Raw genomic sequence first — 14,493 nt, 5'->3', positions numbered from 1 at the left:
CTTGTGCCAATTTTAAGTTTAGGGTTTATGTATATATTAAATTTCAATTTTATTCATTTTTCATGGCTGCTGGGATTTTCTAACAATTAGGGTTTATGTATATATTTTGCCTTCTGCCATTGAAACCCTAATTCTAGTCGATTTTATTTTAGCTTTCATGGTTTCATTTTTTCATTTTTCTATCTTTCGGTACTATTGGCATCTAATTTTCTTGTATTTGTATGATTGATAGATATGGCAAAAAAGGGAAGGAGCCAAAAAAATTCATCAAGCACACGTCGTCTGTCATCTAGACTCTCTTTAAACCAACATGATACCACCACTGAACTACATGACAATGAAATGCAAGAGACCCAACATGCAAATATACAAGGTAATTTTATATGTGGATTTTTAATTTATATGTACAAAAAGAAAAGCTACAATGGGATTTTGTCTTTGCCTAATCAAGTCTGGGTTCTTGGCCATCAGAAAAGCTACAATGGTCGTCTTCTTGGTGTAGGTGTTGGCTTTAGTACTAAAGATGCATATCCCTCAAATAGCCAAAGTTGTAATAAACGTATGTGCTTAGAACGTGAAGAAAGCCATGAGCAATTGAAGGACCAAGTCCACACTTTAACAGATAAGTTGAATTCTTTGCAAGAATTAGTTGAAAGATTGATGCCAAACAACTCAAATAATTATGCGCGCTCAGGACCATCTGCTTCTATGGTAAATTGTTTTATTTCATTTTTATTGTTTGTCTTACTGTTGAATAATATATTATTTCTTTACTTACTCTCTTTATTGTTTGTTTGACAGGAGAATGTTGAAAGTTGGTTAGATGCTCAACATGAAGATTAGTAGTGCATCATACTTTCATTTTGATATTATCAAATATCTGAACTTGTTAGGTTTTATTCGTGGGATATTGTTCTTTTTGTATTTTTTTTCCAATTTAACTATTGTCCATTTTCTTTTTTAAATAATTTTATGAATAATCTTGCTTGGATATTGAGAAATTTAATACAATGGTTTGGTTAATTTATTAGTAACGATTACATACCTATTTTTATCATATTTTAATTTCAATATATAATTTAATTATAAATAGAATAATAGCTTTTTCGATTGTAAATTTCTCTCGTTAATGTGCACATTTCTAACAAAAACGCTCATATAGGAAAAACCCATTTTCAACCAAATATTGGTTATGAAAAAATTTGCGACGACTAAATATGGTCATTAATATTTATTTCCAATGAAGCTTCACCGTCAGAAATATATATTACCGATGAAGCTTCACCATTGCAAATATATATATTCGACGAGTCTTCATTGTCGAAAATATATATATTCCCGACGAAGCTTGCCATTGCAAATATGTATTACCGACAAAACTTCACCGTTGGAAGTACATATTTTCGACGATGCTTGATCATAGCAAATATGTTTTTGTGCCTATTTCTGTCAAGCCGTTATGTATTTTCGACAACCTTGTATGGTCGGTAATTGTAATTGCGATGATTGTGCACTCTCGTAAAAAAATATGATTTTGTTGGAAAAAGATTTTTTGACACAATTGTTTGGTCGGAAAAACGTGATTGCAAAAAACATTTGTCGTCACTTGAAAAGTAATTTCGACAACTCTATAAGTATTTGCGACCAAAATTCCATGTCGAAAATAAAATAAGTTTGCCATTTTGAACATTCATTTCCAACATAAAAATAACTATTAACAACGAGTCATGTGTGTCGAAAATGCATTAATTCCAACGGCTGGTCGGAACAAAAGTATTTCCAATGAGATAATTTCTGACGCTCAGCGAGGGCTTTTTCCCGTCGGAAATAAGTATTTGCGACGGCAAAATGCCTTTTCCAACGGTATTTGACCCTCGCTAATGACACTTTGTTTTGTAGTGTACAGGTAGGTTGGTTTCTGTATACCTCTATGTCGAAAGAAATATGTGTATGTTGTTTGTTGCAAATGAATTGATTTCATTGAATTTCAGGCTTCATGATTTGAAGCAACTTGGTCAGTTTTATGCTCTTCGTTCGATTATAATATATTCTTTTACATTGACTTTAAGTATTTACATAGACAGTTTTGCAATCTGATTTTTTTTTTTAAGTTTTTGCTAAAGATGCACGATTCAATGTGAATGTGGCCTTACAATTTTTTTATTAGAATACGATATTTTTTAATTGTTCTCTTATTGAGTAAAGTTTTGGACAGTTTGGCAATGTGTAATTGAAGTTCTGTTTCTCATTGTATCAATGTTGCAGTTTGCTTACTTGCCAAAGCTTTTAACGTGTTTCGGGAGTGATACACATGGAGAATACCAACGGCTACACATTCCAGGTTTGAGCATTCGCTTGCTGTCTATTTGCCATACATGACGATAAAGAAAGCCAGCAAATTTTGAAGTCATGTTTGCTGATTAGGATCATGTTAGTCTTGGGTTAAGTAGAATTTGATTGAAGATGCTAACATTAAGTATTTGTGGGTTAATTTTCGCATCGTTAGATTTTTTGTATGTAGAGAAAGGTTTCTGGCTTTTATATACCTAACCATTAGCCATTTATTCGTATTATTGCTTTCTTCCAAATAAGTAATGCTTTCAATGCCATTTACGGATAAACAATTAAATTACAAGCATCTATTTGCATTTTTGGACATATTGAATTTACTATGTCATTTTGGTTTTGGCTTTTACTTTGCCTTACTAAATTACATATTGAATTTACTATGTCATTTTGGTTTGGGCTTTTACTTTGCCTTACTAAATTACATTAATTTTAGAGCATATTAACCAACTTTTAACTATCACAATAGTTAGGTAAATAAAACTCACCTATCTAGAAAAATGCACATTTTGACATAAAACCGTGAACATCATTAAGGTATCTTATCCAAGAATATTTATTCTATATGTATCCTCATGAACCTAGTTTATCTTTTCTACTTTCCTCATAACACTACATTAGGGGAGCCTCATGATCCATATTATCATTAAAAACATATGTGTGATACATCTAATGATCCTTATTATCAATAAGACTTAGATCTTATCCAACAATTCTACATTCAAATTCCAGCCAATAATTGGAATCCCCAATCTAACCAACTCAACATACAGGTCTACAAAAATAGAGCAAATTATAGTTTTAATCAACTCATCTTTAACAGATTTTGGTAAAATAAAGTGTTCAAAGAGAATCCAATATGTAGTGAGCTGTATTTTGTGGTATTGTGAGGATAAGATGATATATATGCCTCCATTTTTGTCAACAGGAAACTGAGATTGTATGATGCGGTTGAAGACGCCAACATAAATGCAACAGAAAGAAGAAGGACAAATAAAGAATAGAGGGTAAATACATTAGCTCCCTTCGGTTCTGTTAGTTGGTACTTTTCTCCTATCTTTTTTAATTTTTTTTAATTTTTTATTTTTTTTATGGACAAATACATATTCATTATTCCTATACACAATCAGAATTACTATGTATTTCGTGTATCACCATTCTCTTTGCTTGAAATCTTATATGGATGCTCCTACTTATGTACCAAGTTCTTTCTTATATGATGAATGATTTCCTAGCCTATTTTGTGTTTTATTGCACTCTAGCGTTACTTGTAAGAAAACGCACAACTTTTTTATTCTTTCCACCTCAAGTGACAAATCTGTGAACAACCATTAATTGAAAAAAAAAAAAAAGGTTGTTTTCATGGCCTGACCTCAAATGAATTTGTATTAAATTAAAAGCAAAAATTTGTACACAACTTAAATTGGCACAAATTCAACATTTGTACTTGGCTTCAAGAACCTACTTTGGCCTAATTTTTAAGAGATACCCTGTGTTTTTACAAACACAAAACCATTTTTAGGGGCGCGTACCAAACATCTTAACAATAAATAACATCCCAAAATATCTTAACGAAAAAATTTGGTACAGAAACCATCTTTAAGATATTTTTAAGATGTTTTGTGTAAAAATTTGGTACGGAAACCATTTTTGAGTTAATTTATCTTAACGCGTACCATTTTTTAGGAATTTAAGATGTTTTGCGTTAAGATATCTGAAGACCAACCGTAAATATTTTGGCACAAATTTAACACAATCAGTACCTCCCAAATTACCAACATTGACCTCCCCAAGTCACATGCTTAATCAAATCCAAAGAAATCCTAACCCCAAAAAATCATGAAATAATTAAAGCATCACATCTTTCACATTTCCATTCAAGTCCTAACACCAACCGGCAAGTGTATATAGGCCTGTCATTTCCTTGCACGGATAATTATTACACTTCAAAAGTATTTTGTCATCATTTTATTTTGTTCTTTTGTATTATAGTGTTGTGTAGATAACGGTTTTTTTTTTTCTCATGTTCTTAGGCATCTGTGTAGACTTTTTCATATTTGTTGAATGTCACAGAATTTGTATTCAATTTAGGTTCAGTATGTTTATTTTATAATTTTTTAGATAAATTTTTTTCATGGAGCATGCTCAAAATCGTGCAAGACAATGGCGTCAATCATTGAGTCCTGAAGAACATCAAAGATATCTAGCTCGACGACGTTTAATAGCACGAGACAAATTCCAACAAGAAATTCCTGGTATTTATTTCATATTTTTTTTCCTTTAACTCATACTAATGCAAAAAAATAAAATAAAAATAAACAAATAAAATAAAATTCTAATTTTTTTTAACTATGCAACAAGTAGGTCCCAGTAATATACAAGAAAGAGTTCAGTTGGCTAACTATGATGTTGAGGTCGACCCCAATAATATACAAAAACAAATTCCTGGTATTTATTTCAATTTCTTTATTTGTAATTGTTTCACACTTAAAAAATTAGGTAATTTCTTAGAACACTATTTTGTGAATTGAAATCTCATTTTATTCTTTTGTTCGATACTCTCATATTCATCTCAATGTTGTAGTTATTTTTACTGGTAGTCTTAAGAAATATTAGACTCACAACTAAATATATTAAATATTAAACACAAAATTTTTAACTAATCGTATTATAATGTGGTCTATTTATTATAACAAATTGAGCATAAAAGCACGAGTTCAAGGGTTCTGTCAGATATCACAAATCGTGATGACTAAACTTATGCTAGAAAGTGTACTCATATAGGACAATTGACACATTTGAATAGGTCACAAATATCTGATGGGATGCTCTCAACTCTTCCCCATAATGGTGAGCTTAGTATATAATTCTATCTATATATAGATATATTATTAGTTACAAAGGAAATTCTTATACTAAGATTTGGATATTCATATAAAAATATCAGAACAAGAACATGCAACTAGAACCAATCGTCATGTGCGGCAACGTAGAGGAAGAAGAAACCACAATTGTGCTAGAAATTATAATGAGAATCGGGGTATCCTAGGTTGCTGCTTACCTGCTCCAACCACATGTCCGTACTGCTACGCACGATGGTTTACTTGAGAAACTTTGAATATGTGTTGCTTGAAAGGAAGATTTGCTTTACCCCCATTACAATCTCCACTAGATATGGTTGCTCTTTTCTCTGACCAAACAAATGAGGGTAGACACTTCAGGCAAAATATTCGAGCTTACAATCACGCATTTGCTTTCACTTCAATGGGAGTACACGTGGATGAAAGAATAAATATTGGTGGTTGTGGGATTTACACATTTCGTGCTCAAGGTGCATTATATCATAAGATTGGTGGACTTTTACCGCATGAAGGAAACAGACCGTGATTTTTACAAACTTATATATATGACACTGAGCATGAAGTTGAAAACCGAATGTGTGAAAGTGAAGTTTTAGATAGATGTGTGGTTGAAAAGATACAACAGATGTTGAACAACCATAATCCTTTTGTTCATACATTGCGAAGCCTCGGACAAAGCCAAGATTTGCTGAATTGCAAGTTGATCCTAAAAGAGCAACCAATAGATCAGTGTTAGTATAGTCTACCATCAGCATCACAAGTTGCAGCAATTATAATAGATGGAGATGATGCCACCATTGCAAATGGAAGGGATATCGTGGTGGAGACAATTAGTGGAAGACTTTCTCACGTCCGAGACTATGTCGATTTTATGATCCGTTACAGTATCCACTATTGCTACCTCACGGTACATATGGTTGGGATATTAATAGTCGTGATGATGGTGGAAGAGCAATAACATGTTACGACTATTATGCTTATATGTTACAGGTTTGTACCGATAACATAATTTACTTTCCAATATATATAAATGAATGATGATTCCCATATTAAAAGCAATATATGAAATTTGCTTCTGCAGATACGCCATAATGGATCATCACTTTTGCTTCGAGGTGGGCGTTTCTTGCAACAATATGATGTAGATAACTACATTAAAATTGAATCACAAAAACTTTGATGGCTGCGTTCTAATCAAGTCACAGTTAGAGCGGATCTCTATAAAAGACTTGAAGACTCTTTAAATGCAGGTCATCACAATGCAGGTATATATATCATTTCAGTTATCGTTATTTGAAAATATAACTTTGTTCAAAGTGTGTACAATATATATAGTTAATTGAAAATAAAAAATTATCAGGTAGCATTAGGCGTAGAATTATTTTACCATCATCATTTGTTGGAAGCCCACGTGATATGTACCAACGATATCAAGATGCAATGACTCTGGTTCAAAGATTCGGAAAGCTAGATCTTTTTATTACCATGACATGTAACCCAAGTTGGGAAGAAATCAAAATTGAATTACTCGCTGGACAAACTCCACAAGATCGTCCTGACTTGCTCACTAGAGTATTTCGTGCAAAACTTGAGCAACTAAAAGAAGACATCATTGAAAAAGGGGTACTGGGCAGTGTTGTTGCCTACACATACATTATTGAGTTTTAGAAACATGGTCTTCCACATGTGCATATGCTGGTGGTGTTAGATGAAAATGATTAAGATCAATAACCCAGATGAATATGATCGAATTGTTAGAGCTGAAATACCAAATGAAGACGTAGAGCCTCAACTTTACAATGTGGTGTTAAAGCATATGATTCATGGCCCGTGTGGGATTCATAATCCTCAATCTCCATGTATGAAAAATTGGAGCTGTAAGAGAAAGTATCCCAAACCATTTGCACCAGTCACTGTTCAAGGGAATGATTCGTATTTAATTTTTCAAAGGCGAGGAAATCGATTGCCCGTCTCTCTTGATCGACAAGGAAACATAATGGTTGATAATAGTTGGGTCATTCCATATAATCCATGGTTGCTGTTAGGTATGATTGTCACATCAATGTTGAAATTTGTGCAAGCATAAAAAGTGTCAAGTACTTATATAAGTATGTTTACAAAGGCCCAGATAGAGTGACAGTCGAAGTGCAATCAGACCCTGAATACGATGAAATGAAGCAATTTCAGGATGCAAGATGGGTTTGTGCACCAGAGGCATTATGGAAGATATTCAAGTTCATTATTAATCGAATTTACCCATCTATTGAGCAATTGCAAATACATCTTCCTAATATGCACCAAGTTCAGTTTCGTACTGATGAGCGCATAATAAATATTCTACATGATGAGAGTACAAGAAAGACAATGTTAATTGAATTTTTTACACTTAATCATGTGGATGTAGAAGCACGATGGTACTTATACATGAAAATCCCATCACATAACAGATGGATTCAAGCTCAAAGAAAGTGGTCTAAAAGAATGAATCGTAACAAGGTTATTGGGCGAATATATGCAGTTTCACCTGCTGAAGGTGAAAAATTTTACCTTCGGATTCTTCTTAATCATGTTAGAGGACCAACATCCTTCACAAACTTGATAACAGTTAATGGGGTTTTGCATCCAACATTTAAGCAGGCAGCAAAACAACGAGGTTTGTTAGAAAGAGATGACAATATTCGACAATGTTTGCTAGAGGCCTCCACAATTCAGATGCCGTCGGCTTTAAGAAGATTATTTGTCACCATATTGGTATATTGTGCACCAATTGGTGTTCGAGGGTTATGGGATGAGTTCTATCCATTCATGATAGAAGATTATGTTTTCATGACTAATATAACTCCCACACTTACTACCAACAGACTCTTGCGTGAGTTGAACATACTTTTGGTTCAATTTAATAAGAGTATAAATGAGTTTGATTTGCCTCAAATGACAAGAGGAAATGAATCAAGTTCAGGAATGACAAGATGTATTGAAGATGAGATATCCATAGGTATTCCACAACAAGATCTTGATGCAATTGAATGCTTAAATGATGACCAAAGAAGTGCGTTTAACATAATAATGGGTGCAGTTCAACGATCAGAGAATGCAACTTTTTTTGTGGATGGTCCTGGTGGAACTGGAAAAACTTACTTATATTGCGCATTATTAGCAAGCTTGAGAAGGTTGGGGCACATAGTATTATCAACAGCATCATCTGGAATAGCAGCTACGATATTGCCTAGTGGGAGGACAACACATTCTAAATTCAAGATACCACTTAGTCTCGATGCATCATCGATGTGTTCGATTGGTAAGCAATCTGATTTAGCAAAGCTAATACAAAAGGCAAAGGCAATTATCTGGGATGAAGCAACAATGACGCATCGTCATGCATTTGAAGCACTCGATCGAACGTTCAGAGACCTAACAGATATTGACTTACCATTTGGGCAGAAAATAATGATATTTGTGGGAGATTTTCGACAAGTTCTTCCTGTTATCCGGAAAGGAACCAAGTCCGAACTAATCCAAGCAAGTGTTGTTAAGGCATCATTTTGGTCACAGGTAAAAATTTTAAAACTCAAACAAAATATAAGATCCATAAATGATCGTGAATTGTCAAAATTTTTACTTCGTGTTGGTGGTGGGAATGAAGATGTTATTATGGATGATATGGTAAAACTACCTGAATGCATGGTGATACCATGGGAGAGTGAGCATTCCATTAATCAATTAATTGCCAAAATCTTCCCTGACTTAGAGGATCATATGAATGATGCAACCTACATGGTGGAAAGGGCAGTGGTAACTTCTACAAATGAAGACGTTGATATGTTAAATGAAAAGATAATCAATATGTTTCCAGGTTTAGAAGAGACCATGTATTCATTTGATTTAGTTGAGGATGATGAAAGGAATTTGTATTAGCTAGAGTTCTTGAATTCAATCTCACTTTGTGGTTTGCCTCCACACAAGTTAACTCTAAAAAAAGGTGCTCCAATCATGCTTTTAAGGAATATTGATTCGAAATTGGGATTGTGTAATGGTACAAGATTATTGTGTCGTGGTTCTTACCGAAATCTTATTGATGCTAAAATTCTAACTGGACAATTTGCCGGATCCAGAGTTTTCTTACCAAGAACCCCTCTCAAAAGTACTGATACTGTTGGACTTCCATTTGAACTTACAAGAAAGCAGTTTCCAGTGAAACTAAGTTACTCTATCACTATAAACATATCTCAAGGTCAGACAATACCTAATGTAGGCATTTACTTTCCAGATCACATTTTCAGTCATGGACAATTATATGTGGCTTTATCGAGGGGGGTCTCAAAGTCAACCACAACTGTGTTAGTAAAAAATGGCTCCATAGTCGGCAACAAGGTGTATTTACACGGAATATAGTATACAAAGAAGTCTTGCTTCATTCCAGCTAATTATGGTGATTCCTAATAGGTAACAACTTTATTAACGATAACCTTTCAATATGCATATCTCACTTATCATTTAACTCATTTATTTGATTTTTAAGTTTCTCACTATTGTTTGTAGATTGGAAATGAAAAAGTGAAGCGTCAATCAGGAAAAAATGGGTGGAAATTGCAGCATTGATGTCAATTTTCTTTTCAAAAGAAACAGTGACATATAGACTTTAGGGTATTGTGAAAAATGTACATATTGTGATGTAGGTTTTATATTTTGACATTTAAGTTGTTTTGTATTTTGCTACGAGTACTTAATGTTTTCATCTACTCTTTTTTTATTCACATCTACTTACTATTGTTTATGAACTTTAGGTAGGAATTTGCATCCAAAATCTCATGTTGTTTGACAATTGTATGAATAACATTTAAATCATTACTTTAGGCAAAATGAAAACGAAAAATATGACAACTTTTTAAGACGTGCATGATAAAGATAAAGCTCCTCTTTGCACAATACATGTAAAATATATCTTGACAATTACAATGGAAAAAAAAAATAACACAATACACCTTTAGGAGCTTGTAGCTCATGTGCGTGCGGAGAGGCTAATAACAGAAGGAAATTAACGAAGCTTACAAGTGCACACTAGCCCTCCAAGTATACCTAGCCTATCTACATTCTACAGTCATAAACTTGGGACGATGGATCAACAGCCAGCTGAACCACTGGTCTCAGCTCATCCCAGTTTCCAAGAAATCGCCATCGCTTGGATTCCTAAAGCTTGAATAAGTTGTTGCAAATGGAGTCGGGTCATAGATAGGGTCCAACTCCCCTCCAAGCCAGCGATTTGTTTCGTCAACTTGTTCATCCACATGAACTGGTTTTGATCTTTCAATGCGTTGAATGACCAAATCTTCGAGACCAAAGTGTAGCTCACTGCAGTAGCTCCCAGATTCGAAGCTGCATGTTTTAGAACTTAAATCAGTAGGGTTTTGTCTGGTCGTGGATTCTTTGCAGTCTGGTGTGTACTTTTTATAAGATGGGATTCGTTTGAAAATTCGGCAGAGTGTCCAGACCTCCTGCAAATCATATTCACGTAATTGTACGTTGTAATTAGTTTTGGACCACTTTCTTTGCATGAGAAGACGGTACTAATTAAAAAAAAAAGGCAACTTAAGGATAACGCAACTCCATGTATGATGCAAAATTGCATAGTAGAACATCAAAACCGAAGGACAGTATACTTCTAGGGGAGCGCAGCAACTGATATGCCAATTTTTTTTAATCTCAACTGAAGTGGGAATTTCATATATTTACAATCAGTAAGCAACTATCTTATCATGAGTCATGATATATAATTGGTGTTTGTATTTGGACTTCCACTTCACAAAAGGTACATGTAATTTGTGTTTATATAGAAAATATATTGATAAGTTAATTTATATAGCATGAACGCATATGTGGTGTATGACAGACTAACAATGTCCAAATTCGAATGATTGGATGATGATCAAATGAAGATTAAGAGATTGAACAATATTCAATTAGAGTGATTTTAGTACAGGGATCATTTTCAAATAAAGACTAAGAGATCGAATGATTCCGATTATGAACTTTTTACAGTGAAGATGCATTATTTGCAAGTGGGGGATTTCCCCAAGGGTATTGCAAATACTATTCTTTCCCTACATTCATAGGATAATAATTCTAACTACACTAGTCATCAACATGTAGGGGCGAATGTACATGCAGACTGGAAGTGGTCATCTCCCCCCAACCTCCGTACATGTGGCTCTATGTAATTGGCTTACAAAATTCTAAACTTTCACATAAAAGTAAATTATAGAAATGGTTCTTCAACTTTAATCAAATTGGAGCAATAGTCCCTCAACTAAAAATTCATTATTATTGGTCCCTCAACTCATCAAAACGTCTAGCTATGACCATTTTCGTCAATTCCGTCAAAATGAGTTATTTTGGAAGGACTATTGCTACAATTGGGTTAAAGTTCAGGGACCAATGCTCCGATTGTGTTAAAGTTGAGTGATCATTTCTCTAGTTGGGTTAAAATTGAGAGACTATTGATACAACTTTTCTTATTTAATTTTCCATATTCGCCGCCTGATTTAGCCTAACATGCATGAAATGTGACTCATGTTGACGGAAGTTCTAACAGAGTTGATGAAAATGACCAAAGTTGCTCGTTTTGATGAGTTGAGGGACCAATGGTAATTAATTTTTAGTTGAAGAACCATTACTCCAATTGGTTTAAAGTTGAGGGACATTGTTACAATTTACTCTTCACGTAATTATACTAAAAACGGTTAATAATAACAGTGCTATTAGACTCCCCAAATTCTTTAATCCAACTCGACTATTGTCAACATGTCATGAAAATTAACACATAGATTGGATTCTCAATTAATTTTAAAAAGCATAAGAATTATAAGAAACTTACAGCTTCTTCTTGTGTAACGTCGACTTTGGCCCTTAGGAACTTGGCATTTTTCCCTTGGCCATTAGGAGGAAGGCGAAACTCATTCATCATCCAATCAGTTTTGGTGCCTTTGCCAGCACTCCCACGGTAGTAGACTAATGATTTCTTGAGGCCAATGCACTCGAGGGGATCTTTAACTGAATATATAGGCTTGTCAATCCCAGTGGCTTTCCAAAATCCAGAACTTGTGACTCTGTTAGGTCTTATGCTGTTCCTATATTTTCTTCCTCTTCTGCAAAAGAAGTAGCACTCATTGTCCCCCACGATGCTAGCTTGTTCATTGTTACCGGAAAAAGAGATTCATTAAGTCAATGGACGAAATGCATGTTTACGCTTGACGCTTGAGTACTAGTGTTGTGTGTGGGTGTGTAGGCATAGGTGAATGATTTTTCATTTTGACATGATTAAAAGAGGACTGTACATGAAATAAATTTATTCCTTTTAATTAATCCTAACATTCTAAGAAGAATTAGAATTGATTAGTTTCCTTAATGAATAGTGGGCACAACTTTTTATAGCTTTGAGCATAAAGTAATGTTATTTATACCATGTTTTTTTTTACCACATTTTTATATCATCTAAGGTGGCATTTGATGTGGATAGCCACATAATTTGAATTAATCATATTTTTAAATTTAGTTCATTATTTAATAAATTAATAATTAAGAAAAACTAGTTAATTAAATGATGATTGTGGTATACAATGAGTCTTTCTCCTTCCTTTCCTTGGTTTTTGAAAATTTTTCATATGATGTGGTTGTCCACATCAGATGCCACCTAAGGTGGTATAGAAATGTGGTATAAAAACATGGTATGAATAGCATTACTCTTCCATCATATGCTCAAGAGTATAGCTATTCATATCATGTTTTTATACCACATTTCTATACCACCTTAGGTGACATCTGATATGGATAGCCACATCATTTGAAAAATGAGAAATTAGGTTCACATTCTTCTTTTTGCTACTCCATTGATTGAGAAGTTTCCTTAATCATAACTAAGATCGAGAAGTTTCCTTAATCATAACTAAGATTTTTAGATTGAGAAGTTTCCTTAATCATAACTAAGATTTTTTATATATCTTTGAGTATTTTATTGCAATCTCCAAGTGTTTGTATTAATTAGTATCTGACGTCATGTTTTATAGGCGACTCACACAACATAAATATTTCTCTGCATAAGGATGATAACCAGTTTTAAAAATCTTACTCTCCAAATTACTATAAGCTAATTAAGCTAGTTCAATCTCATACTAACCTTGGAAGAACGCATCACTAGTTTACTTCGGAATTTAACCTGACCTATAATTTTAAACATTCAGTACGTAGTTCTTATATTAATTTCTGTATCGCTTATATATACTAGTTGTATATAGATATTAGTTTTCAAAATATTAGTATAGTAAGATGCCAAGATATATATATACACACCATCAGTAACTCAAAATAATTAACTAAACATCTGGAGCCTTGAGGGGTCTTACTTGGGAGATCCCAAGGATCATATTTGTAGATATCAATCTGTTTGATGAGTTCCATACGAATGGCTCTCTTCTCCACCTTCCTCTTTAGATAAAACCCAACAAGTTCCTCATCTGTTGGATGAAATCTAAACCCTGGAAGCATCACTTCCTCTTCATCCTCAATCTTTTCTGATGAATTTCTCACCGCCTTTGTCACCTCCATCTCTCTCTCTCTCTCTCTCTAAATTCTATTATTTTTCTCTTCGCTTAGCTAGTTATATATAGAACAATAATTTTTTTTCAGTCCACACAAAATTTAAATAATGAAATCAAAGAATATTATAATTATAATCTCTCAAGCGGTAATTGCCATAGTCAAGTCATCATATGCTGATTCGTAAAAGATCTTGGAAGGAAGTAGTCATCTATTTGATATGCTGGTCCGTGTGTAATTATGTCCACACATGCATATATGAAGGGTCTCGATCGAGCTCCACCGTTCCAGCCTTTGACCCTAAGTACAATTTTATCTTTGTTCCATTTAATCAAGTCTTTTATGTACTGATTATGTGTGACTAATCGTGTTTGCGGAACAAGGTGAAGACGGGATTCAAAACTAGTAACTCATGAATAAAATAAAAGACTTTCATGAAATCGACTCACTGCACTACAAGCTATTGGAAGATGTAATTAATGTATCTTAAAGTATAAGATCGTTTTCACTGATTCACTGAATTGCACTCTATCGTAATTTCTTAAACTATTAATGTATCTTAAAATATAAGATTGTCTTCTCATAATCTTACATTAATTATTAATGAAGTCACAATCCGCTACATCTAAATCCCCCTCCATCAGTAAGCTTGAAAAGGTTAATACAGCATGATAAGTAAAGAAATATGTGATGTACG

The 14,493-nt window shown here is 33.6% G+C and overlaps 2 protein-coding genes across 2 annotated transcripts; one reads left to right on the top strand and one right to left on the bottom strand.

The window, feature by feature from the left end:
• Positions 1-7,238: 7,238 nt before the first annotated feature.
• Positions 7,239-9,122, top strand: LOC103443294 (uncharacterized). The gene has a single exon (XM_008382113.3). The coding sequence runs from the start codon at positions 7,239-7,241 to the stop codon at positions 9,120-9,122; it is 1,884 nt and encodes a 627-aa protein (XP_008380335.3).
• A 947-nt stretch (positions 9,123-10,069) lies between these two features.
• Positions 10,070-13,816, bottom strand: LOC103443292 (transcription factor JUNGBRUNNEN 1-like). The gene is made up of 3 exons (XM_017334327.3): positions 13,604-13,816; positions 12,079-12,389; positions 10,070-10,699 (listed from the first exon to the last, which is right to left on the bottom strand). The coding sequence occupies exons 1-3, from the start codon at positions 13,803-13,805 to the stop codon at positions 10,352-10,354; spliced, it is 861 nt and encodes a 286-aa protein (XP_017189816.2). The 5' UTR covers positions 13,806-13,816; the 3' UTR covers positions 10,070-10,351.
• Between the last annotated feature and the right edge of the window lie 677 nt (positions 13,817-14,493).

This window comes from Malus domestica, chromosome 09 (assembly GCF_042453785.1).
Source record: "Malus domestica chromosome 09, GDT2T_hap1".
Lineage (NCBI taxonomy): Eukaryota > Viridiplantae > Streptophyta > Magnoliopsida > Rosales > Rosaceae > Malus > Malus domestica.
The sequence above is the reverse complement of the archived record's forward strand: the minus strand, read 5'-3'. Positions and strand labels throughout refer to the sequence as shown.